Source organism: Magnusiomyces paraingens (assembly GCF_902498895.1).
Source record: "Magnusiomyces paraingens strain CBS 517.90 genome assembly, contig: contig1, whole genome shotgun sequence".
NCBI classification, from domain to species: Eukaryota; Fungi; Ascomycota; class Dipodascomycetes; order Dipodascales; family Dipodascaceae; genus Magnusiomyces; species Magnusiomyces paraingens.
In genome coordinates, this window is record NW_022474067.1 from 3,314,596 (window position 1) to 3,340,427 (window position 25,832).

The 25,832-nt window shown below is 33.6% G+C and overlaps 7 protein-coding genes across 7 annotated transcripts; 4 read left to right on the top strand and 3 right to left on the bottom strand.

Annotated features, from left to right (window-relative positions):
- Positions 1–1,964: 1,964 nt before the first annotated feature.
- Positions 1,965–4,111, bottom strand: SAPINGB_P000979 (uncharacterized protein; the record flags this gene model as incomplete). The annotated part of the gene is made up of 2 exons (XM_031995702.1): positions 1,965–3,796; positions 3,979–4,111. The coding sequence occupies 2 exons, from the start codon at positions 4,109–4,111 to the stop codon at positions 1,965–1,967; spliced, it is 1,965 nt and encodes a 654-aa protein (XP_031851593.1).
- Positions 4,112–6,339: 2,228 nt separating this feature from the next.
- SAPINGB_P000980 (uncharacterized protein) lies at positions 6,340–6,945 on the top strand (the record flags this gene model as incomplete). Its single annotated transcript, XM_031995703.1, has 4 exons — positions 6,340–6,460; positions 6,569–6,625; positions 6,674–6,724; positions 6,779–6,945. 4 exons carry the CDS (start codon positions 6,340–6,342, stop codon positions 6,943–6,945), a joined length of 396 nt encoding a protein of 131 aa, XP_031851594.1.
- Positions 6,946–7,636: 691 nt separating this feature from the next.
- SAPINGB_P000981 (uncharacterized protein) lies at positions 7,637–9,285 on the top strand (the record flags this gene model as incomplete). The annotated part of the gene is made up of 2 exons (XM_031995704.1): positions 7,637–7,655; positions 7,769–9,285. 2 exons carry the CDS (start codon positions 7,637–7,639, stop codon positions 9,283–9,285), a joined length of 1,536 nt encoding a protein of 511 aa, XP_031851595.1.
- Positions 9,286–9,466: 181 nt separating this feature from the next.
- On the bottom strand, positions 9,467–10,306 carry SAPINGB_P000982 (uncharacterized protein; the record flags this gene model as incomplete). Its single annotated transcript, XM_031995705.1, has 1 exon — positions 9,467–10,306. One exon carries the CDS (start codon positions 10,304–10,306, stop codon positions 9,467–9,469), a length of 840 nt encoding a protein of 279 aa, XP_031851596.1.
- Positions 10,307–17,192: 6,886 nt separating this feature from the next.
- SAPINGB_P000983 (uncharacterized protein) lies at positions 17,193–19,295 on the top strand (the record flags this gene model as incomplete). Its single annotated transcript, XM_031995706.1, has 1 exon — positions 17,193–19,295. The coding sequence occupies one exon, from the start codon at positions 17,193–17,195 to the stop codon at positions 19,293–19,295; it is 2,103 nt and encodes a 700-aa protein (XP_031851597.1).
- Positions 19,296–19,584: 289 nt separating this feature from the next.
- On the bottom strand, positions 19,585–21,174 carry SAPINGB_P000984 (uncharacterized protein; the record flags this gene model as incomplete). Its single annotated transcript, XM_031995707.1, has 1 exon — positions 19,585–21,174. One exon carries the CDS (start codon positions 21,172–21,174, stop codon positions 19,585–19,587), a length of 1,590 nt encoding a protein of 529 aa, XP_031851598.1.
- Positions 21,175–22,255: 1,081 nt separating this feature from the next.
- Positions 22,256–24,880, top strand: SAPINGB_P000985 (uncharacterized protein; the record flags this gene model as incomplete). Its single annotated transcript, XM_031995708.1, has 1 exon — positions 22,256–24,880. One exon carries the CDS (start codon positions 22,256–22,258, stop codon positions 24,878–24,880), a length of 2,625 nt encoding a protein of 874 aa, XP_031851599.1.
- Positions 24,881–25,832: the final 952 nt, after the last annotated feature.

Below are 25,832 nucleotides of genomic sequence, written 5' to 3' on the forward strand. Positions count from 1 at the left end.
TTCATTTATTTTTTATAGTTTATTTTTTTTAACAGTAGCGAAATGATTTACTATTTTAAAAAAAAAAAAATTTGCTTATACACACACTGCCTGAATACTAGATAATGCCAACCCAAAAATCTATTATTTTCAAAATGATGATAAACTCTAATATTCTTCATACTTCTAAGCTTTATTTTTATTTTTATTTTTAATTGTATTTTTAAGAATAAAGGCTTGGAAAATATATATTTTAATATTTGTATTACATTGAAAATAATCTCTAAAAAAAGTAATAATAATAATAATATTCATTTTTTTTTTCCTTCATTTGAAAATCTTTTAATCGTGGCATATATTATTTACTTTCATCATACAATCAAATTGCTCAATAAAAACATTCACCCTCAATCTTATTGTATAACTGCTTGGAAATTTTTCTTTTCATTTGTATACCTTGCTCATTTTTTCCCATTTTTTTTATCTTCCCAGCACGTTGACTATATCGCATTGAAGGCGGGAAGTCGATTGTAAGCTTCTCGTCTTGAAAAAATTTATATTTTTTTCCCAATCTATGCAGTATGAATTGACTGATTAAATGAAAAAAAGAAGAAAAGTATAGGTTTATAAAAAAAAAATAAATAAAATGCTCATAGCACTGTTGAATAAGACCATATGGTAAGTAAAATACGCTTCATAACGTGCTAACCTTCTTTTTTTTTGTTTTTTTTTTCTTCCATCTTTTTTTTTTTAATTTTTTAAATAAATAATATTGGGAAATAATATTTAAAATAATATTCAAAATAATAAATATTTTTTCTTACGGGAAGTTTCAAACCTTTGATTATAATAATAACCCATTTAAAGAGTATAAAATTATAATTATTATAATTTCGTACTCTTCAAATTTTTGCTTTTTTTTTCCCCTTTTAATTTTTTAATTTTTTTTTTCAAGTTTTTTTATACAAAAGGTGATTTTTCATCTAAAATGTTTTCTAAAAAATGTGCCCTCAATTTTTTGGTTTTTTTGTATTCAAAAAAAAAAAAAAATCAAAAAATCATATTTCCTTTTTCCTTTTTCTACTTTATACTTGTTAAATTTAAAATAAAATATTCCGAGACATTTCCCATCTTCTTTGCATCCCACTTTTTCCCTGTTTCTTTTCTCTTTTCTTCCCCCTTCTGTTTCTTATTCATTACCTCTCTCTAATGATGACGATGTTGACTCTAAAAGATTCAGTTTTTTTTTGTTTGTCTCATCAGATTATTTTTTACGTTGCTGTTTTTCCCCCTTTTTTTGAACCTTCTTATTTTTATTTTTTTTTTTTTTTGCACAATCACATTATGCGTACAGTATACGCGGTAAAATAAAACAAATATCCTGTTTTTTTCTTTTTTTTTTTTTCACAAAGTAATGTTTATTTTGTTTACTTTTTTTTTATTCCTGTCTTTCTTTCTTTCTTGTTTCTTTTTTGTTTTGCCTTTTTTTTTTAAGGGTGAGATGAGATGAGATGACCTGCAATGTTATGCAAAACAAAAGGTATACATTAACTTTTAAAAGATTCTATTTGAATACTTTGCAAAAGATTTTCAAAATAAGTATTAATAAAAAAATTTTTACTTCAACCTTTTGAAAGTCATACATGTATATTGCAGTGCAAAACTTCCTCAAATAGTCTTCTTCAACTTGATCAAAAGTTTACCAAATAATTACAGTTTTATTTTTTCTATTTCTTCGCCCCTGTTTTTTCTCATAATATTTATATCGTGATGATTTGATCATCTGAGAAATATAATTAAAAAAGCAGTGTATCAGACATACAAAATGTCTCTTTTGTCATACTGTTTAAAGAGAGAGGGGGAAAAAATATAATATAAATTAACCATTATATCCAATTTATGACTTTTACAAAAATTATACCCAAAACCATACACAAATTATCACCCTATAATACCAGCAATTATTTCAATTCATTGTTACTTTATTAATATTGCTTCGCACTTTCTCTCTGATACCTCAGTTGCCAATTTCTCATGAAAAACGCCCATACTGTGCTTGCAATCACAACATTAATAAGAAACATATCCATGCTTTTCAAGAGTCCAAACTTTGCAAACAAATTAACCAAAAAGTCAAGCGAAATGAAAAAAATCATAAACTGAGCAGTCACCTGTAATAAGGGTGGTGCATTGTTGAGCTTAGCATATTTTGAGGCAACGCGCATAGCAATATTTTTCACTTTGGCTAAAAGCGAGCTAATAATGATTGCAGTAGTCAACGTTGTCGCAGTTGGGTTACTACTTGGGAAATGAGGCTCAAAGATTCTCTGAGGCAGCAACAAAGGCGATCCGGCACGTTGATAGCATTGCAATTGAGACTGTGACATGAGACTCTGCTGTTGTTGCTGTTGTTGCTGCTGATGCTGCTGATGCTGCTGATGCTGCCACAATTCTGTCCGGATCGTTTCTTCCTCGGGTTCTTTATCATCGGTAAAAATCTGGCGTTCTCCGAATATGTTTTTTTTGCGCGAAATGCTCAAAGTTAATTCCATGCTAGAGTTGAAGATTTGGCCCGGAGACGGAATACGAATAACACCCGGCTCGGAGTGATCATCCGTATTCTGTTGCAGAATCGATAAATCTGATTGAATATGTTGTTGTTGCAGCTGTTGCTGCTGGGCCTTAACTCTACTTGCCCGCATCCGAAGAGGAATCTTTGGTTGTTCCAAAGCAATGCTAGTACCACTACTATTGCTGCTGCTGCTGCTACTTCCTCCTCCATTGCTACTGCTTCCACTGCTACTACTCTCGCTACTGCTGCAACTACTATGGCTGCTTCCTGCTGAAATGCTCCCAGCATTGCTTACACGACGTTTTGGGTAGGTCGAGTAGAGATTTGACATTTCCTGGTTACTTGCAGTGGAGCTAGAAACACGCGATGGGATGGGTGGCTGGGGGTATCCTGGCCAGGTGTTCCCGTACATGGGTAAAATTGGTGACTGAGGTGTGGCAGCAGGGGGGGTCCCATAAACCGTTGGTGCAGAGTAAGGCTTGTAGAAAGTTGGGTTTTGATGCATGGGTTGTGGAGGATAATAGGAAGTGTGGCTCCCATAGACATAATTGGCATTGACATGGTTTGTTTGGATTGGATGCAGGTACACCTGTTGTTGTTGTGGAGGTGGAAACAAGTGCTGGGGTTGTTGCGGCTGTTGTTGAAGTGGCTGTTGCTGAGTAGGATAATAAGAGTACTGTTGTCTATTGTCTTGTGAATATGGAAGCAGTGGAACCATGTTATGAGGAGAAATGGTTTGTAAATATGTGTTTTGATGTGATGAAGAAGCAGGAAGAGAAAATGTTGGGCTAATACTCTCTGGTAGATGAATTTTCTTTTCTAACGTATCTTCGGAAAACTCTTTTGAAGGGAACAATGTCGAACTTTGACGGAGAGAAGATTTGATTTCAGAAGGCGACACGGCAATGGAGTGGCGATTTCTTTTAGCTCGGGCTTTGTCAGCGCTAGTTGATTCAAAGTGAACTGTTTTACTAGGTCTTCTAGAGGAAGTAGTAGACAAGGAGGAGGATATGGAAGAATTTGCAGTGCTAGGAGACTCAAATGCAGTGTTCAGGCTGGGGTATGAATAGAAGTTTTTGGTGTTTTTAAGAGGAATCGTTCCTAACGAGCTGGACCTTTTATGCTGGGGAATCTGTGGAGCAGATACCGTACGTCCAGGTGAGTAAGGAGGGAAAGAATATTCTGTTGACTTGGCACTACGTCGGTGATGATGGTAATTTTGGATCTGACGTTTAGGTTCAGAGCCTAGTATGAGAGGTTAGATTTCCATTTTAGTTTTGTCTTTTTACTTTATTTTATTTTATCGTTATTTATTTTTTAAAATGACGGACATTATTTCGGAAGATATCTTAAAAGAGTTCTTTTTATTGATACGATACGATATATAGAGATATATAGTCACGTTATGTAGGTACACGATAACTTACCATTAGATGGATCTGTAAGGGGCATGTATGTAGGAGCGGTGGAAGATGGCCGGTCGGGGATGTTTTTCGAAGCAAGTTTATGATTCCCTGACCAACGTCTCGAGGACTTTTCCACATAACCATGAGGGTCCATTTAATGCAATTGAAGTCTAGTAGTGGATTTAGAGAGTGGATGGAAGGATGGAAGGATGGAAGGATAGGTGAAGGTATATGTAAAAAAAAAAAAAGATGTATATGTTTCCTTATGAGCTCAAAAGAAAAAAGAAAAAGAGGATAAGACCGCAAGAATCTTTGTATAAGATTTTTTTTTGGCTTTTGTCCTTGTACTAATAGTTTAACTTCTTGACTGACTGTACTACACGTGAAAGTAGTATACATTCTCAGTGCGGATGTGGGATAGTTTCTTAAACAAACAGATTTAGTTGGGCCTTTCTTTTCTCAGAGCTTTTTTTTAGCACATTTTCTATGGTAAAATAGAATTTTGGCTTTTTTTTTTGTATCTCGTCTTATTTGCCAACTCCTAAAGAACTAGAAACATGTTTCTTTTTTGGTAATTTAAATTCAAACCGTGCAACTGTACTGTCGTTTTTTTTTAACCAAAATCAATACTCTCTTTCTCTCTCTTTTCTAGCTTGTGTTTTTCATATCGTTATATATATATATCAGTTGATTTTATTGGTATTTTTTTTTATTCTTTTTATTTTTTATATTTTTTTTAAAAAAAAAAATAAATATCAACAAATAAAATTTCAAAATGTTGCATCAGCAGTAGCTTCATCAGTTGTGATAGTAACATTATTGGTAAAAAGATCTTCGTTAGAAAAGGTCCTTACATCGTTGGAAAAGCTTAACTTTAGAATTCCGCCTTACACAAATTAAAAATAGAAACTAGGACCTTTTTTTTTCTTGTTTATTACTCAATTGTTTATTTTTTCTTCTTTCATTTTTTTTTTTCATTTTTTCCATTGTGCTTAGAAATTCTTTGAAAGATAATACGATAGTCGTTTAATAGAAGCAAAAAGGGCTACGTGACAAAGTTGAAAAATTTTAAAAACAAGATTAAAAGAACGGTTGGATGACGTTTTATGAGATTTAATTTTATCGTTTGATCTGGGAAAAAGATAGATTTAACTAATTTGTTTTTTTTTTATAAAAAAAAAATCTCTGGTATATATAAATCATGTCAGTGCACATACATCATGCTTGGAAAAAAAAAATTTTTTTTGTTTCAAAGAAAAAATTGAAAAGAAACTTGAAAAGTTTAATTTGATGAAAAAAAGTAAAAAATAAAAATAAAAATAAAAATAAAAAAAAAATGTTCTGAGCACGCGCTACACGCGCAGAAGAAACGCGACAAGTATTTTTTTTGAAATTGGGTATAAAAATATACATCTTCCTTAATGGGACAGAAGAAAACAACTGGGATAGGGAATAAGGCAAGGTATCATGTAAGGGAGAGTACAAACTGTTTCAAAAGTAGGTTCGTTTAAGTTTTGAGAACGTGCATAGGGAGGTGGGGGAGAAACAAGGGTATTTTATCCCGAAAAAAAAAAAAAAATATATATATATATATAAGATATTATTGTGACGTTAACGATGAGTATTTTGTATAAATATTTATATATAAATTAACGTTTGTTCCTGAAAGATAGAATCATTATGATTTTTTTTGGAAAGAAAATGGTATATTTATATAAATATAAGTGAGTGGAGGTTTATTTGTTTGTTTGTTTTTTTTTTTTTTAATTAATTAATTTTTTTTGATAGAGACTACTGGACTTTTGCAAATGTAACAAACAAAAATTCAAATATATATTACGTAAATATTATTCATCATGATGTCATTGATAGTTGGAGAAAAGTCACCACAGCCATATACCCATACAAAGCTTGCCCATTTTTTTTTTTTTTTTTTTTTTGCTGTTGGAAATGAAATAAAATAAACAAAATCCCTATGTGAGCTCAGTGCCTTGTATATAAATTTATAAATATTTAAAGAGAAACTTACATTATTCTGATCTTCTTTATCTCTTTAACGAATAACTTGATCATTTGATTTAATTATTCTTTTCTTTGTGGTTTATTGCGTAGTTATTATTCGTAGTTTACACCAGTTGCTGTTTTATATATATACATACCCCTCCCAACACTTATCCTTACTTTGATTGCTACGAAAGAAGCCAAAGAACGGTAACTTTAAAAACAAACAAACAAACAAAAAATCATTCAAATTGAGTTCCTTTTTTTTTTTTTTTTTTTTTCTGATTACTCTTTTTTTTATATTTATTTACCTTCATTCTTCTTTTTTTTTTTCTTCATCTCACAATACTTATCGGTAATCAATTAATTTTTCAAATAAAAATGAGCCAAAGTCAAAATAATACAAAAACTACCTCCGAGTCAACAGTCGTAAAGACAATGTGGGGTCAAGCAGTGGCAAGCACAGAAACACCAATTCCTGCATGGTCTTTTGCTGTAGGCTGTAAGTTGATTTGAATTGATTTAATTTGATTTGTGTTTATGATTAGACCATATGACTGATAAGAAATGACAGTATGGTTGGCGTTCCCTAAAGCAACTCAAAATAAAGCTTTCAGACCAGGAACAAAGGGCATTGTTGGGTTCAGCTTGGCTCAAATTTTGGGAGGTTAGTTGATTCAGTTTATGTCGGAAAATTCTAACTGAAATGTTTTAGGATATATGATTTATGATGATGATTTGATCAACGGTGCAGGCTTTTCTTCAGGTATTTATTAATTTTTTTTCCGCTTATAAGTATGATATTTTAACATTTAAACAGTCTGGAGTGCTTTATACTTGTTGGCTTATGGTAGACCAGCCGTCAAGAGCGTGCGACCGTTACCTCTTGGTCTTGCAGCGATGGCTGGGTTTAACGCAGTATACTATGGCCGTCACTTTTTCTTCCCCAAGAATCGAGCATCTCTACCAGAAAATGGTGGTATTTAATTGATTTAAAAAGAATCAAAACAAAGACATTATCAATGATAATAGCATAGCATAGTAATATATATACTTTTAAAAAAAATAATAATAATAATAATAATAATGGTATTAATAATTAAAAGATGAGAATGACTGAGATATATATATATATATATATATATATATTCGTGTAAATTGCTATTTTATCATGCGCGGCTAGAATACAAGGTTGATGTTGACGGCAGCCTATTTGATGTTGTGTGTGTACAGTTGTGGTTGCTTTTTTTTTTTTTTTTTTTTTTTTGACTGAGTCAAACGATAGTCTTTTGTTTTTTTTTTTAATTTTTTTAATTTTTTTAATTTTTTTAATTTTTTTAATTTTTTCTACACTGCCACCCTATTTGTGAACAAAACACAATCTTTAAGCTTTGCTGAAATTCCTCCTCCCAAAAAAAAAAATTTAAAAAAAAGAAACAATTCAGCGGCATTTTTTTTTCTTGTCGTCTTAAATAATTTGGCTTTCATCTTTTTTTTTTTTTTGGTTTTTTGTTCCTTGTAGATATTTTTCTCTTGCTTATTTTTCATTAATATATTAAAAGAATATATTCTTATTCTGGCTGTTGTTTTAATCCATCAAAAAAGGATTATTATTTTTTTTTTTTGTTCCACACATCACTCTATTGTTTACTTTTTTTTTTTCTTTCTTTAATTAGTTATGTCTGGAAAAATCGACTGTAAGTATGAATTTAATGTCTTTTTTTTTTTTTTTTTTTTTTTGCTATACTTTCGAATGAACTGTCGACTAACTTTTTCATTTTTTTTTTTTTTTTTTTTTTTTTTCAAAAAGTGGGGAGTCTTACGAACGCTACGTTTACATCAGGAGACACCATCAAAGGTGTATTAAAGCTCCGGTTTGAATCTGCAGAGACGGTTCGCAATATTCAACTTAAGCTAGAAGGTGTTGCCTTTTCACGAACACCCATTCCTCAAGATGAAGAAGACCGTCGACGAAGGCGTAAAGAAAACTATGCCATTGAGATCCACAAATTCCTTTACCTTACAGAAACCGTGTTCCCACCCCGGGCTGTAGATGAAGCCTCCTCGTCCCACCAGTTTACTCTACCGGCTGGTGAGCACCAGTACCCGTTTTCTTTTAAGATTCCAAATAACGCAGACTGCGATCGTGTCAAGCAACCTGGATCGTTGTCTTTATCGCGACTTGTGATTGATAGCAGTGGCATTGACTATGCACGTGAGGCCTCGGGACATGTGCGCGGCCCTCTACCACCGGCACTTTCAGACATGTCACAGATTGCTTCGGTACGATACTTTTTAAAGGCAACTGTTAATAGAACTTCATTTCTTAAGGTCAACTTGCGCATATATCAGCCGTTTATTTACATTTCACCTGATCGAATTGATCCCAACGTTGGCATGAATGAAATTCGTTATGCGCGCAGACAAATTTCATTGCCCCTGAATGGAACAACTGCTTTGGCTCAGCAGCAACAACAACAGCAACAACAGCAGCAACAAAAGGGGTTTCTTAAGTCACTGTTTTCGTCTGGACCCAGTACACCTGCGGTGCCCAGTCTTAATATTATGTTTGACATGAGGTTCCCTACGTACATAAATCCGACGAGGGAGCTTCCGCTGCGGCTGTTTGTGATGCACTTGAAGCCTCCCAGCAAGTCAGCTGCTACTTCTGGTAACGCGCCAACCATTATTCTGGATGATTTGATCATTAAGTTATATGCCATCACCGACACACGGTCGCAGGCGTATGCCAAGCGACATACGCATTCCATCACGTTGATGAATCAAACTAATATGAAGATTGCGTTGCCTGGATCTGAGTTTTCTCCAGCAACAGTGCCCAAGCTAGGACAGGTCTGGGAGGCTGAACTTCCCTCCGGCATTTGGGAGAAGGTGAGGATTCCTGATTCTGTTGCACCTAGCTTTAATACTTGTAACATTGCTCGGAGCTATTCTTTGGAAGTTGTTGCTGGGTTTTCTTCAGCAAGTGGTAGTGGTGGCGGCAGCAGCAGCAGCAGCAGCAGCAACAGCAGCAACGGGGGCAGCCATGGGTCTTCTTCTGCGGCTCAATATGTTTCTGTGATTGGTGACATTAAGATTTTGGCAGGTATCACGTCTAAAGATTGGTCCGCGCCGCCTCCAAAACCCCCACGGCCTGCAACGGCAGCTACAAACGTAGACCCTGAAGCTGGGACTGATGCACCGCCACCATCTTACAATGAAGTTATTCGGGACGAATTGGGGCAGCCGTCTGAGCGACGTACATTCCAGCAATCTACGGAATATTATTCAAATCTGGAGTCATTAGATACAGACACAAAGCATTGATTATTATTATTATTATTATTATTATTATTATTATTATTATTATTATTATTATTATTATATTTAGCATTGAAAATAAATTTTTGTTAAAAAAAAAAAGAAAATGAAGCAAACAATCATCATCATAACACAGAATAGTAGAATTATAAATATATATATATATTAATTAAAAGACATATTTTTTTTAGTCAGTTGCTGGAGGAGTAGAGGGCTTAGATGCAGAGGGAGATGAGGGTTTGGAAACATCAGGAGTGGTAGGTTTTGAGAAATGTCCGTTATCAATCTTAGCCACCCATCTAGGTTCAATGACGAGAGCTTCACCTGAGACGCATGTCTTGGCTGTATATGGAGTTTCTGAGGATTCATCTCCACTCTGGACGACAGAAATGGTGCCCTTTATGGTAGCTTTACGTCCGTCAACTTTGATGCACCGGGCATGCAGTGCCACAATGGAGTTTGAGGGAGTTGGTGCAAGATACTTGATGTTGAGGGAACCAGTGACGCCGAGGCCATTAGGGAGACATGGGAAGCCACATCTGCAGAGACTTTCATCCATAAGGGTGGCCAATAGACCTCCGTGGATCAAGCCCTGATGACCGCAAAGTTTTTCACCGAGGTGATAGAAGACTATTATTTCATTATACAATTGATCATTTTCTTCATCTTCTGAAATGGGTCCATCGTTGTAGCCAGGAATCACTGGAGACTTTGGACGTGGAGCCAAAGCTTTTTGACCTGGAGAACGCCGCGCAACAAGAGTGAGAGGAGTGTGTGCAATCATTTTGGGGCCAGCCAAAGTTCCAGCTGTTAGAGAGTATTCAGCTTGCTCCTCGGGGAGATCGTAAGGATGCTCGATATCAAACCGACCCAGAGCCAGTAAGGCCTTTGTGTAAGGATGTGTGGCAATGGTGTCATACTCTTCTGAGTAAGTTGCTTCGAGGGCTGGCTTAATTGAAGATGTAGATGGTTTTCTATTGAGATGATTGTGGGTCATGGGGGGAGTTATTGGGATAGCGGTAGTCATTTTGTGAGGATGTGGGGTATGTTATAAATGCGTAAATGTGTAAATGCGTAAATGCGAGAATATGGGATTAGGGATGGATAATTGATTTGGTATAGCTTGTATAGTGGTATGAATAGTAAGACGATTTGATTTAATAGTAATAGTAATAATAGTAATAAATAATTAAGAAAAAAAAAAGATTTATATATACATATAAATTTCAATTCATGGGAAAATTCTCGAGTATTTATATATTTGTTTCAAAAGGCAAGCGAGACAATATATAGGAGAATTAGCCGTAAAGATTAAGAAAAAAAAAAAAAAGATCAACAGTGATATGATACTAATAGTACTAATAATAAAGATCATTATTATTATTATTATTATTATTATTATTATTATTATTATTATTATTATTATTATTATTATTATTATTATTATTATCAGAAAGGGACAGCCAGCCAGCATTAAATTATCAAAAGTCCCAACAAAATGAAAAACTCAGCAAAGAGTACAATTTCCCGTATTCGGCGACCGGACGCCGGTCCTGAATGATATTTTATTTTTTTATATAAATAAAATTAAAAATAAAAATAAATAAAAAAAAGAAAAAAAAAAAAGAGGGGTGCATATTAATGTATATTTTATTATTATTACTCAAGTTATGGAATTACTCTAAAAAATACTGAATTTTTTTTTTTTTTTTTTGATATGATAGATTTGTTACTCTTGAAGGTATATATTTTAGCATTTAACCAAAAAAAACCAAAAAAAATTGTTGAAGAAAGGCTTATTTTTAAATTTTTTTTTTTTTTTTTTTTTTTTTAATTATTTTCAAATCATTGACTTACAAAATCGGAGGACCGAGTGAGGGTGCCCGTCTGATTTTTAGAAACTTAATAGAGTCTTTAAGTTAAGCTACGGCTGGGACGGTCTTATTATGTGGGAAAGTACAACAATAGCCGTACGTACAGTAATAAGTTACGTAAGATGACATGGCAGTTTCCCGCAGGAAAAGTCCGGCGTGGGGTGCCAGCAGCTCCGAAGAAGAAGAATAAGAAAAAACAGAAGAAGAAGAAGAAGAAGAAGAAGAAGAAGAAGAAGGAAAAACTTTTTGTGCTATGTGTATGAAAGAGGGGAGAAATATATAGGGGTAGCGGCATTAAGACAAGATGATTTTAAGATATTCCGGAAGATTTGTTAAATATAAATTATTTTTCTATATTATTATTATTAACAAACTTGAATGCCTTTTTTATTTATTTTTTTTTTTTTTAAAGTTGATATAGAATATATATGTTGTTGATATTGATGTCTATGATTATAAACATTGTTTGTTATATTGACCTTTTTTTTTTTATTTATTTTGAATTTAACGACTTTTAAATAACAGCTTACAGACTACATATTTAATATAAATGCCTGGTTATTATTATTTATTTATTTTATTTATTTATTTATTTATTTATTTATTTATTTATTTATTTATTTATTTATTTATTTATTTATTTAATTAATTTTTTTTTTGGTCTGTTCTTCCCTCTGCCCGTGGATATATCTTTTTTCTAAACATAGTTTTTTGCGCCGCACAGACCTTAAAAGGGGAAACTTCTTATAAAATATTTTTAGCTACCCACCTATTTCAATCGGCATTGACAAAACCTATGATTAAAACAGATTCCAAAAAATAAATAAAAAAAAAATAAAACGAGAACCAGCGGGTTAATTTTAAAAGCGAAAGAGCGAAGAAAAAAAAAAAATAAATAAAAAGAATTATATATATATGATATCTATCGGCAATTGATAAAAAAAAAAAAAAAAAAAACTTTGGTATTTCTAATTAATATCAAATATCTTTAATTTGAATTATTATGGCTACAAAATTTAAGACCCCACGTTTTTACGTTTCTACGTTTCAATGTTATTACAACTACTACTACTATTACTTGTCCGTAAATCGGCCCAGGATTGACGTGCTTGTATATATATAGAATTATAATTAAGTGTGTGCCAACATTAACATTGGCATTGTAGGCGTTAACAGTTTAGACTTTTTCTTGTTTAACAAAAAAAAAAAAAAAAAAAAAAACAAATTTTCTAAACTTTTTCAAGGCCAACGCACCCAACAAAAGTCCGAAAGTGCGCTCGGTTAGGAAAATTTTATTTTTTATTTATTTTTTATTTATTTTTTATTTATTTTTTATTTTTTTTTATTTTTTACTCAGCCCCATCCCTTGCTTACAGCCACACGCGTATATCGTGGTCTAGGAATTATATATATATATATAATATTTTTATTTTATTATTATATAAAAATGAAATAAAATAAAATGAAACAAAATAAAATAAAATCTTTTATCCGAATTGAAAAGGAAAAGGAAAAGGAAAATGAAAAAAAAAAAAAAAAAAATGGGCTTTAGAGACTTCCGAGTGAATTAAAATGGTGATAATTATGAGATTGATTTAAAGAATCTCATGGAATAACAAGAAAAACTAGAGAGGCATTTTTTTAATTTCTCAAGAAAAGAAATACTTTAACATCATTCATTTTGGTATATATTCATGAAATACTGACATTTTGGTACATGATATCATGATATCATGATATGATTCGGAAATTATTATTATGGTATTTGTGAACTTTACAAACAAATATTGTTACCGTCTCCACCTCCTATCTATATATATTTGCCTAAAGTCAGCATACTTTTTTAAACTACGTAGGTATGAGGTTTCAATCTTCTTCTCTTTTTTTTTTTTTTTTTTTTTTTTATCAATTTCAATTACTTGATAAACTTTCAATTAGGGCAGAGTTGGTTCTTCTTTTATTTTATTTTTTATTTTATTAAATTTTTTTTTTATCTTATAATCTAAATGTATAGACAAACAGAAACCGGTTTTTGCTCGGTCCGTGGTACTGAACAACAAATAAAGAGAGGAGGGGAGGGGAGGTCAAGAATAAAAAAAAAAAAATTAAAAATTAAAAAAAAAATTAAAAGTCATTCTTAAATTTGACATGATACTAGGACCTCGTTTTGTCAAATGCGGGGATAAATGATGAAACTGGGAGATACCATATGAGATACCATATGAGATACCTTGTATGAGATACCTTGAAATATACAAGAAACGGCAATAGTTTTACCGGGCTAGCTAGGCTTTAATTAAATATTTGTTTAACATTATATAAGTGTTTGATTCAAATCATGATTTGTTTTGAGAATCATAAATCAAACTCAATATCCAATCCAATCATTTGAAAATGTCATCATCACCATCACTCTGTTTATTTAAAAAAAAAAAAATTAATATATAGAATGAATTTCTAAAATCTATTCAATTGTTTTTTTTTTTTTTTTTTTTTGTTTAATAAGAAAAAATAAAATAAAAATAATAATAATAATAATAATAATAATAATAATAATAATAATAATAATAATAATAATAATAATAATAATAATAATAATAATAATAATAATAATAATAATAATAATAATAATAATAATAATAATAATAATAATAATAATAATAATAATAATAAAAACAATTTTAAAAGATATTCGTCCCTGTAGTGCATCTCTTCTCTCGTTCATCCCTCTCTTCGGACCTTGAAGAGCCTCGCCCCGACGCAACTTTAAACACATGAGGCTGTATTATCATGTGATTTGATTTAAAATTTGTAAATTTATTTTTTAAAAAAAAAAAAAAAAAAAAAAAAACAATAGAACATCTCAAACATTTTTATTTTTCAAAACACCAATTGTAAGATCATCAACATAAAAAAAAAAAATGGCCCTCTTTTTACCAATAAATCTGTTGTCGGTTTGACACAATCTATTGTGTTAAAAAAAAAAAACTATCAAATGTATTCTATAACCCTTGAATAAAAACAAACAAACAAACAAACTATCAAATGTTTTTTTTTTTTTTTTTTTTCAAACATCTGTTAAAAATATATATATATAAACTTCTTAGTGCTTTAAAAAAAAAAACTAATATAAATATTTGTCATTTTGCTTATTTTTATCCCTTTTTTTTTTTTTTTTTTTTTTTTTTACTTTCTCTTCACCCAGAAATTACTTTCTGGGTCAATTTAAATTTAGCTAGTATTTTTTGGAAGTCATTATTCGTTAGAATTTTGTTTTTTTAAAAAAAGAAACCCCTCCCCACCCGATGAATTACTTGGTCAATACAAAACATAAAATGAGAAGGATTTTTTTTGTCACCCAAATTTACTCCATGAATTAACATTTTCAAAACACAATCTTTATCATTGCTTATTGAGAAATTAAAAACAGGTCTAGAAATAACAATTTCCTTTTTTTTTTTTTTTTTCTCTCTCTTTATTTTTGGGTGACCTCTCTTTTATTTGCCCTTTTTTTCATCAAGAAAGGGGGGAGGGTTTCTTTTTTTTATTTTTACCATTGCTATCAACCATTTTATTTGCTTCAACTCGATCAATACAATAATATATAAGCAATTTTGAAAAGTTTTTTTTTACTTATATATATATATATAGTTATTTTTTTTTAATATATATAAGTTTTTTTTGAAATTTTCATAATATTCTTTGTAGGAACTTTTTTTTTTTTTTTTGTGTTATCCATTTTTTTTTCTTCATTTAACTCTATTTAGGGCTGTTAAATATGAACAAAATTGATAATAGACAAAGGTTACCATTTCCAAACTGTTTACTAAGTTAAAGAATTGTTATTAAATGTTCAAACCAAGTTTTTTTTTTTTACACTTATAATTAGAGAATGTACCACAATCAATTGATAATCTATTGAAATTCTTGTTCAACTGATATGATTATACTTGTAACATAGAATAGTTAACTCTAAACTTTTCAACAACTTAAACACAATATATTCAACACTCATAGAAATCACAAAGCTGCTCTCAGACCATATAATAATTAGTAAAATAAAGCTGTTTAATGTTATCTATGAATCTATGTTTTCAGATATGACTACGTGATTAGTTGACCAGATGATTAAAGGTTTAGATACTTACTGAAACATTTCCAACTGATAGCAACTTTTATTTGTCTCTTCACAAAGCTCAAGTTGAGTTTTTTTTTCTTAAAAAAAAACATTTTGATTTTGGAAATAAAATTATTAAAAAATTTAAAGTCTATTTTGAGAAATAGGTATTTTACTATGCCAAGGTATGCTAAGAGTACAAAAGTCTATGATAAGTTGGGAAAGCCCAAGTTCAGGAATATCAGAGCGTTTAATTCAAAGAAAAGGGAAAATAATAAAAAAAAGAAAAAGACAAAGTTAGATTTAGTTATTGAACCAACATTCCAACCAGAGAAGATAGATTCTTTTGATGATCGCTTTGCTTGTAGATTTTAAGCACTAACATCGACAATCATCATCCTGATTTCTTGACTGAGACCTTTACCCGAGACACATTTCATAAAAACAATAATACAGATTCAAGCTTTGACTTATAAAAAATTTAACGTTTTTATTTTGTGGAAAAGTAATTATACGAGAATAGGAGTTTTAAAGAGAAGAGAGATTGTTAAATTATCACAAAACAAAATTTAATAAACACGTTCAAAGGGATTTTTTTTTAATGTTATGAATGACTGTTAAATATTATTTTTAATTAAAATGCCATAAACAGGCAAAAAAAAAAGGCAATTAAAAATTATCATTATAAACTGATATGAATTTATAAGCATAAATGGGATCCTTGGTTAATATGATAAACGGGAATCTGACTCAATTTTATTTAATTAGTTCCGACCATTTTGATAGTTACATACTTTTTGTTATGTTTCAAATGGATAATGTCAACTATAAAAAGCTATCAAAATCCCTCTTTTTTTTTTCTTTTGAATTTTTTTTTTTTTCCTTTTTTTTATTCCTTACCCTTCGGGGTCACATTTTATTCAAATTTTTTTTTTAAAAAAAAAATAAAAAAAAAACATTTATAACGGTTTACAATCTTATGACTTTTACAATAAAAAACAAGATATCTATCTTGTGATACTTTCTGATACCTTATTATTAATTTACTTTTTTGCAGTTGTTCTACATTATTATTTTGAGTTATTATCATTTATAATCCCTTCCTTGATTGCCGGTTTTTTTTTTTTGTTTCTTTGGATTTATATGTCTATCTTTTGATGCATATATAGAAACCTATAGTTTGACTATTTATTCATGACTGTTACTATTATTGTTATTATTATTATCAAAGAATTGGAAAAAAAAAATGGTTTACAAATATATTTCTGGTCAAAGTCTTTTTTTTTTTTAAAAAAAAATAGAAACTTTTTAAAATAAAATTCTTTTCCTAATTGGTTTATTTTTGATTTTAACAGTTTATCATTTGGATTTGTTAACTAAAACATCATAATCATACCATGACGAGCTTTTTTTTTATAATAATATCTATATCTACACTGGCACAACATGTCGCAAAAGGATGCTGACTTCTTGTTTAATAATTTAATACTTTGATTATATATATTTTTTTTTGTCTTTGATATTATATATATATATATCCTACAAAGAGATGTTTATAGTTTTTTTTATATATATATAATATACAAGAATTTTTTTTTTTTAAAATCATTTTCATTTTCTTATATTTATTGTAAAAGACCTGATTCAAGTGTACCGACCCATTTGTAGGTTGTAAATAAACTCTGTGCGGCTGAGTTGGAGTTGTCCACTAAAAAGTGGCGTTTGTGTTGCCTGGACGCGTCGCGTAGTCAACGCGCTTTTTTTGATGCTGTTGTTTCCTATGTAAAGAAAATAATAATTTAAAAAAAAAAAAATTTGTCAACACACATAGTAATTTGCAAACAACAAACAAACAAACATTATTGTTGATAGCAATTTAAAATAAAAAAAAAAAAACTGCATTTCCATACCTTCAAAGGCAAATGTCTGATTCGGAAAGTAAAGAGGATTTGAAAGCCAAAATTGCAAGGCTTGAAAAGGAGTTGGCTGCAACTAAATCTCGAGAGAGATCTCAAGCTAACAAGAAAGAGCAGGATCAAGACAATGAGCGAATCCCTGGAACACCTCCTCGCCAGGCATCCCCAGAAAAAGAAACTGTAATTCCAGGGACTCCTCCAGATTCACCTGGAAGACCGCTATTGGCACAAAGTTTACGATCCTCCAAATACCAATGCGAGAGCGATGAAGAGCATGAAGAGCGGGTTCTTGCGCGGCTCCAAAAGGATATAGTACCTCAGATGCCTCGTGGATCGATTTTCCGGAGCATGTCACAGGTTAAGGCTGCTAAAGTAAAGTCAGCTAAGGAACAGGATACTCGGGCTAGACAGAAAAAGAGAGGGTTTGGGGAGATTGTAAGCACAGAACCCAAAAAACAAGTGGTAGTAACAAAGCCTACAGAACCAAGACCAGAACGGGACTTGAGAAACAAAACACCACCAAAAGAAACCCCAGAATACTTTGCAACTAAAAGTCATGGTGTACCTGTAGCCAAGGATATTGACCAAAGTTCTAACTTGAAAAAGGGCGAAGACATTGTGGAGCCATTTTTCAAGTACAAGCTGTCGTCACAGTACTTGTCGTTTCAAGACCTACACCAACAGTTTTACGAAGAACTTGCCGACTGTCGACTTTATAATCTTTCACGGTTATGTGCAACTGTATGTCCACCAACTTTTGACGCGCCAACAGATGCTAATTGGATTGTATTTGCCGTGGTTGCACATAAATCCAAGGTAATGCACGCAACTTTACCATCAGGAAATAGAAGAGCTGGGGCCCGGCCTGAAGCTCCACAACCATTTATGATGCTGACACTTACCGATCTTGGAGCTGTTGAACTGTCACTTGCATTACAAGGTGCAGCATTTGACCGATACTGGAAACTGCGCGAAGGTTCGCTGGTTGCGTTGCTAAACCCAGCCGTGTACATGACAAAGGCGCGCCAAGCGCGCGATGCACAAATGGCTGGAGTATCACTTCATGACACTGTTAACGGTAATCAACCCTCGTTTACAGGAAGTGCCCCTCCTGGTCCTGCATTTGCGCTACGCGTGTCACACGCGGACAATAGTATTTTGGAAATAGGACGGGCAAAGGACTTTGCAAGGTGTGCGGCCACTACAGCACGCAATTTGCAGTGCCAGCGATGGGTCAATGCGGCACATGCGACCTACTGTGACTATCATACGGAGCAGCGAACTAAGGCTGCACGAGCGCAACGTTTGGAGATGAACTCCATGGGACAAGGCGGTGCTGGTGGTGGCCGGACTATGTATGCAACAATGAGAGTGGGTAAGGGGGGTCGGTTAGCACTCAATTCCAAAGGATACGATACTGCCAGGAAACAAGGGCTTTTACCTGACACTACACGGCGGCCTCAGCATGTGCGGGATACAGGGCCTGGGACTGGGGGGTATTCGACGGTATACGTTGCGCCGCCGGCGGCGTTACGGCCGTTTGATGCGTCGTACATTGAAACCATGCCAGCGCAGCTGGAGGCTGGGATGCGAGCGCATGCAGGTGCAGCACGGCAGGCTCTTAACAAAGCTCGGGACAGTGAGCTTGTAGCGCGGTTAAAGAGTGCTCCTGGGGCTGCAGGGGATGTTATACGGAGTCATCTTGGGGTGACGATATCGCAGGTGGCTGGGATGTCTTCTGATAAGAGGGGGGGGAAAAAAAGGAAAGATAATGATGGTGATGGTGATGGTGATAATGACAGGGACGATAGTGAACTAGTTACTGGGGAGAAGCTTGGTCCGTTTAAAACTGAGCATATTCGGCGGATCGGGTTTGATCCATTGGTGAGACCTGGGGCATTTACAAACGGACACGAAGATGGGCCATCAAAAGGTTCTCAGGAACTTGCAACTAAGTTACGTCGGATTGCAGCTCGTAAAGAAATTGACTTGTCTATGGGACCTCGGCGTAAACATAAGCGGCCACGGGTGGACGAGAAGGAAGGTTCAATAGTTAAGCCTATAACTGCCAAGGTTCCTCCTATGGATATTGAGATTGAGATTGATTAGAAAGGGAGGAGGAGGGGGAGGCAAGGGAAATGGATAAAAAAAAAAAAAAAAAACGCCATTGTGTATATATTAAAAAAAACAAACAAACAAACAAAAAAAAAAAAAAAAAAAAAAAAAAAGAAAGAAAGAAAGAAAGAAAGAAAGAAAGAAAGAAAGAAAGAAAGAAAGAAAGAAAGAAAGAAAGAAAGAAAAAAAGAAAAAAAAGTGAGAAGGTTGAAAAGAATAAAAGGTTTACAATGTATATTTAAAAATCTTTTTTTTCTTGTTTCTTGTTTCTTGTTTCTCGTCTTTAAGTGACTAAGTTAAGGGTCCATCCATGCGCAACATAGGTTGGCAAATGAATCTTGACGGGCCCTGCGTTTGCTGGGACATGGACAGTGACACCATCAAGACACCATCGTTGGTATGTTGGGTTTGATTCGCCAGGCCACACTTGAGCCGCCAGCGGCCCTGGTTGCGAGTCTCTTGATGGTTGGGCATTGTTTGATGTTTTATATCGCAGATTATAATACTGGACATTATCACCCAATTTGAAAAAGGCACCATCAGTGTATGGGGCCATCATCATGGCTAAAAGATCTTCATTAGAAGTATAGTCGGTATGCACCACGTGGAGCTCACACGCAGAGGGTGGGTTAGAGTTGGGAGAGATTGTATAAGTTTTTTCAATTTTGGAGACGAGTGAGAACAAAAGATATGCATGGTCGTGGTCTAGTGTATAAGGAGCTTTAATTTGTTTTGATGGAGGCTTGATTACATCCAAGGTCGAGTCTACACCTAAAGTGACTGTACCACGGTACCTCTGGGGTCGTGCAAGGTTTTCCTCGGCGGCTTTTTGGAATCGAGTAGATCCAAGAGTCCGGTAAGCTGGGGAGTCCGAGTCAGCAACAAGAGAGGCATGGACGGCCCAAGAAACAATTGCAATTGCGTAAAATGTAAGGGCAGATGAGGAGCCGAGATCCGTAACAGCGGTATCTGAAGATCCTGCAGATCCACTGCGATCGACCACGGTACTACATGAGGATGAAGGTCGGTCATTGTCGGATGAAGACTCGTCTTGATCGGATCCGGTGTGGCTTCCTGGGGGGAACTCTACAAATAAATTTGCAAGAGGTTTGGGGTTCCCAAGGAACAATCTTGAGATTGCAATAGGGATTGAAGAGAGACCACATGAGTTTGCGAGGGCATTTCCAGTGCCAGTGGGGATGACCAGGAGACATAAGGGTTGAAGTTGGTGTTCTGGGGTGCCCAAGCAGTTGATAAACTCTGAGACAGAGGTATCTCCAGAGAGTAGGACAACGGTGCTTGGGTCAGTAAAGGATTGAGCGTGAGTTTTAACTGAAGTTTTAGAAGAAGTTGCAACATATACATGAGAGACTCCAAAGCGGTTTAGGAGAGGAGCTAGAATGGCAAAGTATATTTCCGAAGATCGGTGAGTACCTGAGGTAGTTGAATTGATGATGGTGAGGTATTTGAGGTGACGTGGAAGAGCGTCAGTGTCTGTTTCAATGGGTTTTGAGGTAGTATTATTAGATTGCGCAGAGTGAGTATGTGATGACGTGCTGAGGTCTTGATGATAATGATGATGTTTATGAGAGGTACTATGTACTTGGGGAGGTAGAACAGGGTATGGAGCAAGGTATTGTTCAAGTTCTTGAGGAACTGAGGAGAAAGATTTTTCAAAGAGGTATGGGATAAGGTCTTGGTTAAATGAAGAGGTTGATTGTTTAGAGTCTGGAGAAGCGCGGTGTTTTTCAGCGTAGGCAAAAAGGATATATTGTGGAAAAGTTTGAGTTGAGTGGGCAGAAGACAGTGCGACCGGCGCAATGACTAAAGGCACAGCAGTTGAGGGTAGGCCGAGAGATTCTAAGGATGTCATGAGAATAAAGCTGTGACTGAAGGTGGTTTAAAGGGATGGTGATGGTGGTGGTGGTGATTGTTTAAAATGGAGGTTTTTTTTTTTATATATATATATTTTTAATATTTTTTTTTTTTTTTTGTTATGCTTGTGCTGATAAGGGGAGGGAAGGGCAAGAGGAAAGAAAGAATTTTAAAGGATCTGCGGGTTTTTTTCTTTATTTTAAGAGAAAAAAAAAAAAATTTAAATTAAATAGAAATTAAGGTTTGGTTAGTTAAACTGTGGTTAAAGTTAAGTGTGATTAGTGTGTGTTTGTGAGAAATAATTTTTTTTTTTTTTTTTTCAGACAAGACAATACAAGACAAACACGTACCATAATGGAATATCTCTTTTTTTATTTATTTATTTTTATTTTTTTTTTTTTTTTTTTTTTTTTTTTTTTTTTTTTTTTTTTTTTTTTTTTTTTTTTTTTTTTTCTCATTTATTTATTATATATTTTCATTTATTTTTTTTATTTAGATGGTTCATACATGCAGATGGTTCACAGAATATGGGGAATTTTGTTTTTTTTTTAAGAAAGAGAGAGGAGATCAAACTATAAAAAGTAGAAACTTGAGTGGGTTTAATGAAAAAAAATATATATATATTTTATTCTTCTTCTTCTTTAACAAAACTCAGTTTATCAATTGAAATATTTTAAAAATTTATTTATTTCTTTTTAAAAAAAAAATAAAATGAAACATTTATTAGTGAAAAAAAAAATTATAAAAATATAAAATTCCTCAATTTGAGGGCCTCAAGTTATGTGTTTATGAAAAAAAAAAATTTTGCTCTCTCCAATTTATATAATTTTTTTTTTTTTTTTTTTTTTGAAGCAAATTTGAGTTTTTTTTTTAACAAAAAACTAAAACTAAAAAAAAAAAAAAGGTTTTTTCTTTATTCTTCTTTATAATTATTTATTTCTTTCTTTTTCTTTCTTTATTTCTTTATTTATTTCTTTCTTTCTATCTTTTTTTTTTTTTTTCATTTCTTAAATTAATCTCATTTCACAAATTTCCTTCCTTCTATTCAACTCCTTTCAATATCCATCCATACATCCATCATGGGATTTTGGCATTCGAGAAATCATAAAACTCGCTCAAAAGACCCCGAAGACTCACCCAGCAAAACAACTCATCATGGCAGTCTTTTCAGAAGCCATTCTCTTAAAAAATTGAGTCGCCGATGGAGCTCAAACACTATATCAAGCAATAATAATAACAATAGCAATAGTAACGGCGATTATCAAAATGATAATACAAATATCTCCGGATATCAAAATTTATCAAAAGTTCCGGACCAACAAAAAATCAATCATAACGGCACGTCTGCAAATGCAACAACAACAACAACAACAACCTTTGATAACAATCAAAGCCTCGGAGGTACTGCAAACAACAAGGATACCCACCATAACCATCGCCCACCATCCCCAGAAGGCAGCTCAAGCAATCAAAATAACAGTGGCGGCGGCGGCGGCAGCAACCCGCCTTTAAGCCATCACCCCACCCGCATTTTGTCTTTAAAAAGACATTTTTCTCTCAATCACAATAACAATAATGATAACAATAATAACCACCACCACCACCATTACAACATTTTCTCCCAAAACAGTGGTATACATCGACACTCGTCGGTAAAAAGTACCTCGGACGGATCTCCCTCGCCAACTACAAAGTCCCATTCTTCGGGTTCTCCTCTCAATGTTGCATCCGGTTCCAGGTCATCAGATGACCTTGACTATCAAGAAACTCCAGAACCTTTACTTTCCGGTGATGCCCTAATCCATCAAAGGGCCCGAGGAATGAGTATAGCCCCTCCTGAAACTCTCCCAGGCTTAACCATTCCTAAAGTTTCAACAACCCGTCCAAGCTCCATTTTAAATGAAAGTATATCACCCACTCCTCAAGATGACTCGTCAGAATTTGAGCGTTTCCTAAATGATGAAGAAGAAAAGCGCCTCGAAAAGAAAAAAACTAGAGAATTACACCAACATGAACTCGAAGAAGAATATAAACTAGACCCAAAAACTACCGCTTATCATCCCCTAAGTGCAGACCATTTACCTAAAATCACTGCTCACCCCTCTATCGACAAAAAGCGTCACGGTCTGTTTTCAACACATGCCCTCTCAAATGACTCGTCATCCCACTTTAGCCTCTCCTCTACAAACTCGTCCAGCCTTGGTACCAAGTTACGCGGCCTCCGAGGGTCCAAGGACTTGGCCGCATCAAGCGAGAGTCCCCTTCGTACTATGCACCAACAACTATTCTCAAAATCAAATGTAAATAATAACACTACCACCACCACCACTGCTATAACAAGAAGTGGTAGCTTGGGAGCTACATCACATCATCGTAGCCGTAGCTTTGGTCATAACAATCAATCGAATCAAAGCCTACAGAGCGGCTCAAATACTCGTTCTGGAACTCTCGAAGATTCCAAACCTCTTAGACCGTTTAGTTTTATGGACAAATCTCATGCGAGACACAAAAGTATGGAATTGCAAAAACGTACTTGGTCTAAAGATGGCACAAGTCCACCTCCGTTCACACCTGCAACTGCAACTGCAACTTCAGCAGCTACAGACTCGGCACATAACGAAGGTGCCATTATATCTTCCGACGAGTTTTCAGATAGCCCTGTAGGATTTTCAGACGAAGACGATGATGAAGATATTGATGACGAAGAAGAGGACGATGAAGATATCGATGATGAAGAAGAGGACGATAAAGATATCTATAACGAAGAAGGTGGTGAAAACCCTGGCAAAGACTGGAAAGCTAAACTCGCAGCCAGACATGCCCGCAGGCGTGCAAGGATACGCCGACACAAAATGATGCTCTTAGGACTTTTGGATGGCAGTGGGACTCCTCCAGTAGCACCAGACTCTAGCTCAGGAGTAGTATCATTGTCTGACGACAAGAGCAATGGGTTTTGCGATAATAGCAAGCAGCTGATGCGCCGAGTCAAAGATAAAGTCGTGGATCCAAGCGAGATGTTGTTGATTGCACCAGGTCGCCAGCTGGTTAATCTACACAATCACATTGTACAAGCAGCCGTCCAAGTTCCAACATTGTTGAAAGATTATGGAACAGGCTCAAAATCACTTGGCGAAACGTCATCAGGGCCATCCATGGAAAAAAAATCTAGCAAAAACAAGGAATCTACAGTGAATGAGGTCCCCACCATTAACAATAAAAATGCATTTTTGATTACCGATGAAGAAGTGGCTATCCCGGACTTGTCACCGGAGATTTCAGATAAACTGGACGATGATAGTGTGGATGATATGAGCGACATATACAGTGATGCCGAGGATGGAATCAGTTCTTCTATGGTAGATTCGAAGGATGATACTGGTAAATCATCTGATTTACTTGAGACACCCGCGTCACCAGAATACATTTACAAAAACAATAAGGAAAATACAACAACAACAATAAATGATGATAATGAAAATGGTGATGGCACTGGGCTGGCCCCGAAGGATGCGTCGCCTGGAATCTTAAGATCATGGCTCACCATGTTTTCAGGATCTCCTACTCAACAACAAGAAACATTGTCTGGTGGTTATGAAAACCTTGAAGAGTTATCAAAACAACAGTCGATCGGGAAGGATACTAAGCAACAGCAGGAGCAAGAAGTTACTATAGATTCCACTTTAGATTCGGCCTTTGGTTTTTGAGAAATTCTTTTTTTATTTTTTTTAATGAACTAGCGGGATTTTTTTTATTATTATTTTTATTTTACAAAGAGACTCTTATCTTTTTTGTTCTAACTTTGTAAAGTCGAAAATTAAAAAAAAAAATAAAAAAAAAATAAAAATAAAGTACCTCATGATGCGTACAAATTATTATCGAGACTTGCAAAAAAAAAAAAGCATCTCGTGTTCAACACCAAAAAAAATTTTTTTTTTTTTAATTAAAGGTTAACCTAAGAAAATCTTTAAATTAAATTAAATTAAATTAAATCCAATTGAAATTAAGTTAGAATAACTGCAATTGCCATTAATGTTATATCAATAAACCACACATACTTCAACGCCGTAATTGAAGTATCTTCTTTAAAAGTTGAGTCATTTATATAAAGTGAACTTTTCCATTAAGTTCTATCTCCAGTGTTATTGACATCAAAAAAAAAACAATTCTTAAAGCTATTATTATTAGAATCAATAGACGGTCATAAGAGCAATTGAGGTATAATATATAAAAAAAAAACAATTGATAAATTATTATATATATAATAATTTATCAATTGTTTTTTTTTTTTTTTTTGAGATACCATAGACATATATTCGCAAACTAATTGAAATTTTGTATATCCATCCAATGAGCCTTTTTTGAAATTCTGAAACTCCATAATCAATTACCATTGCTGAACATGCTTTAAATAATACCATTATTCCATTTGTTTTTGTCTTCTATATAACCATCAGTTTTTTTTAAAAAAAAAAAAAAAAAAACTTAAAAACATTACTAAATGTGATTACATTGACCACCTTGGAAAATTCTAAAAAAAACTTCAGTTGTGAATAGGCCAATATGTCAAATTATCTGTTTCTTAGTCTGCTCATTTTGAAAATCACTTTTTAAGACGAGCAAAACTCTGAATCTTATAGTCTCCAATATTACAATTGT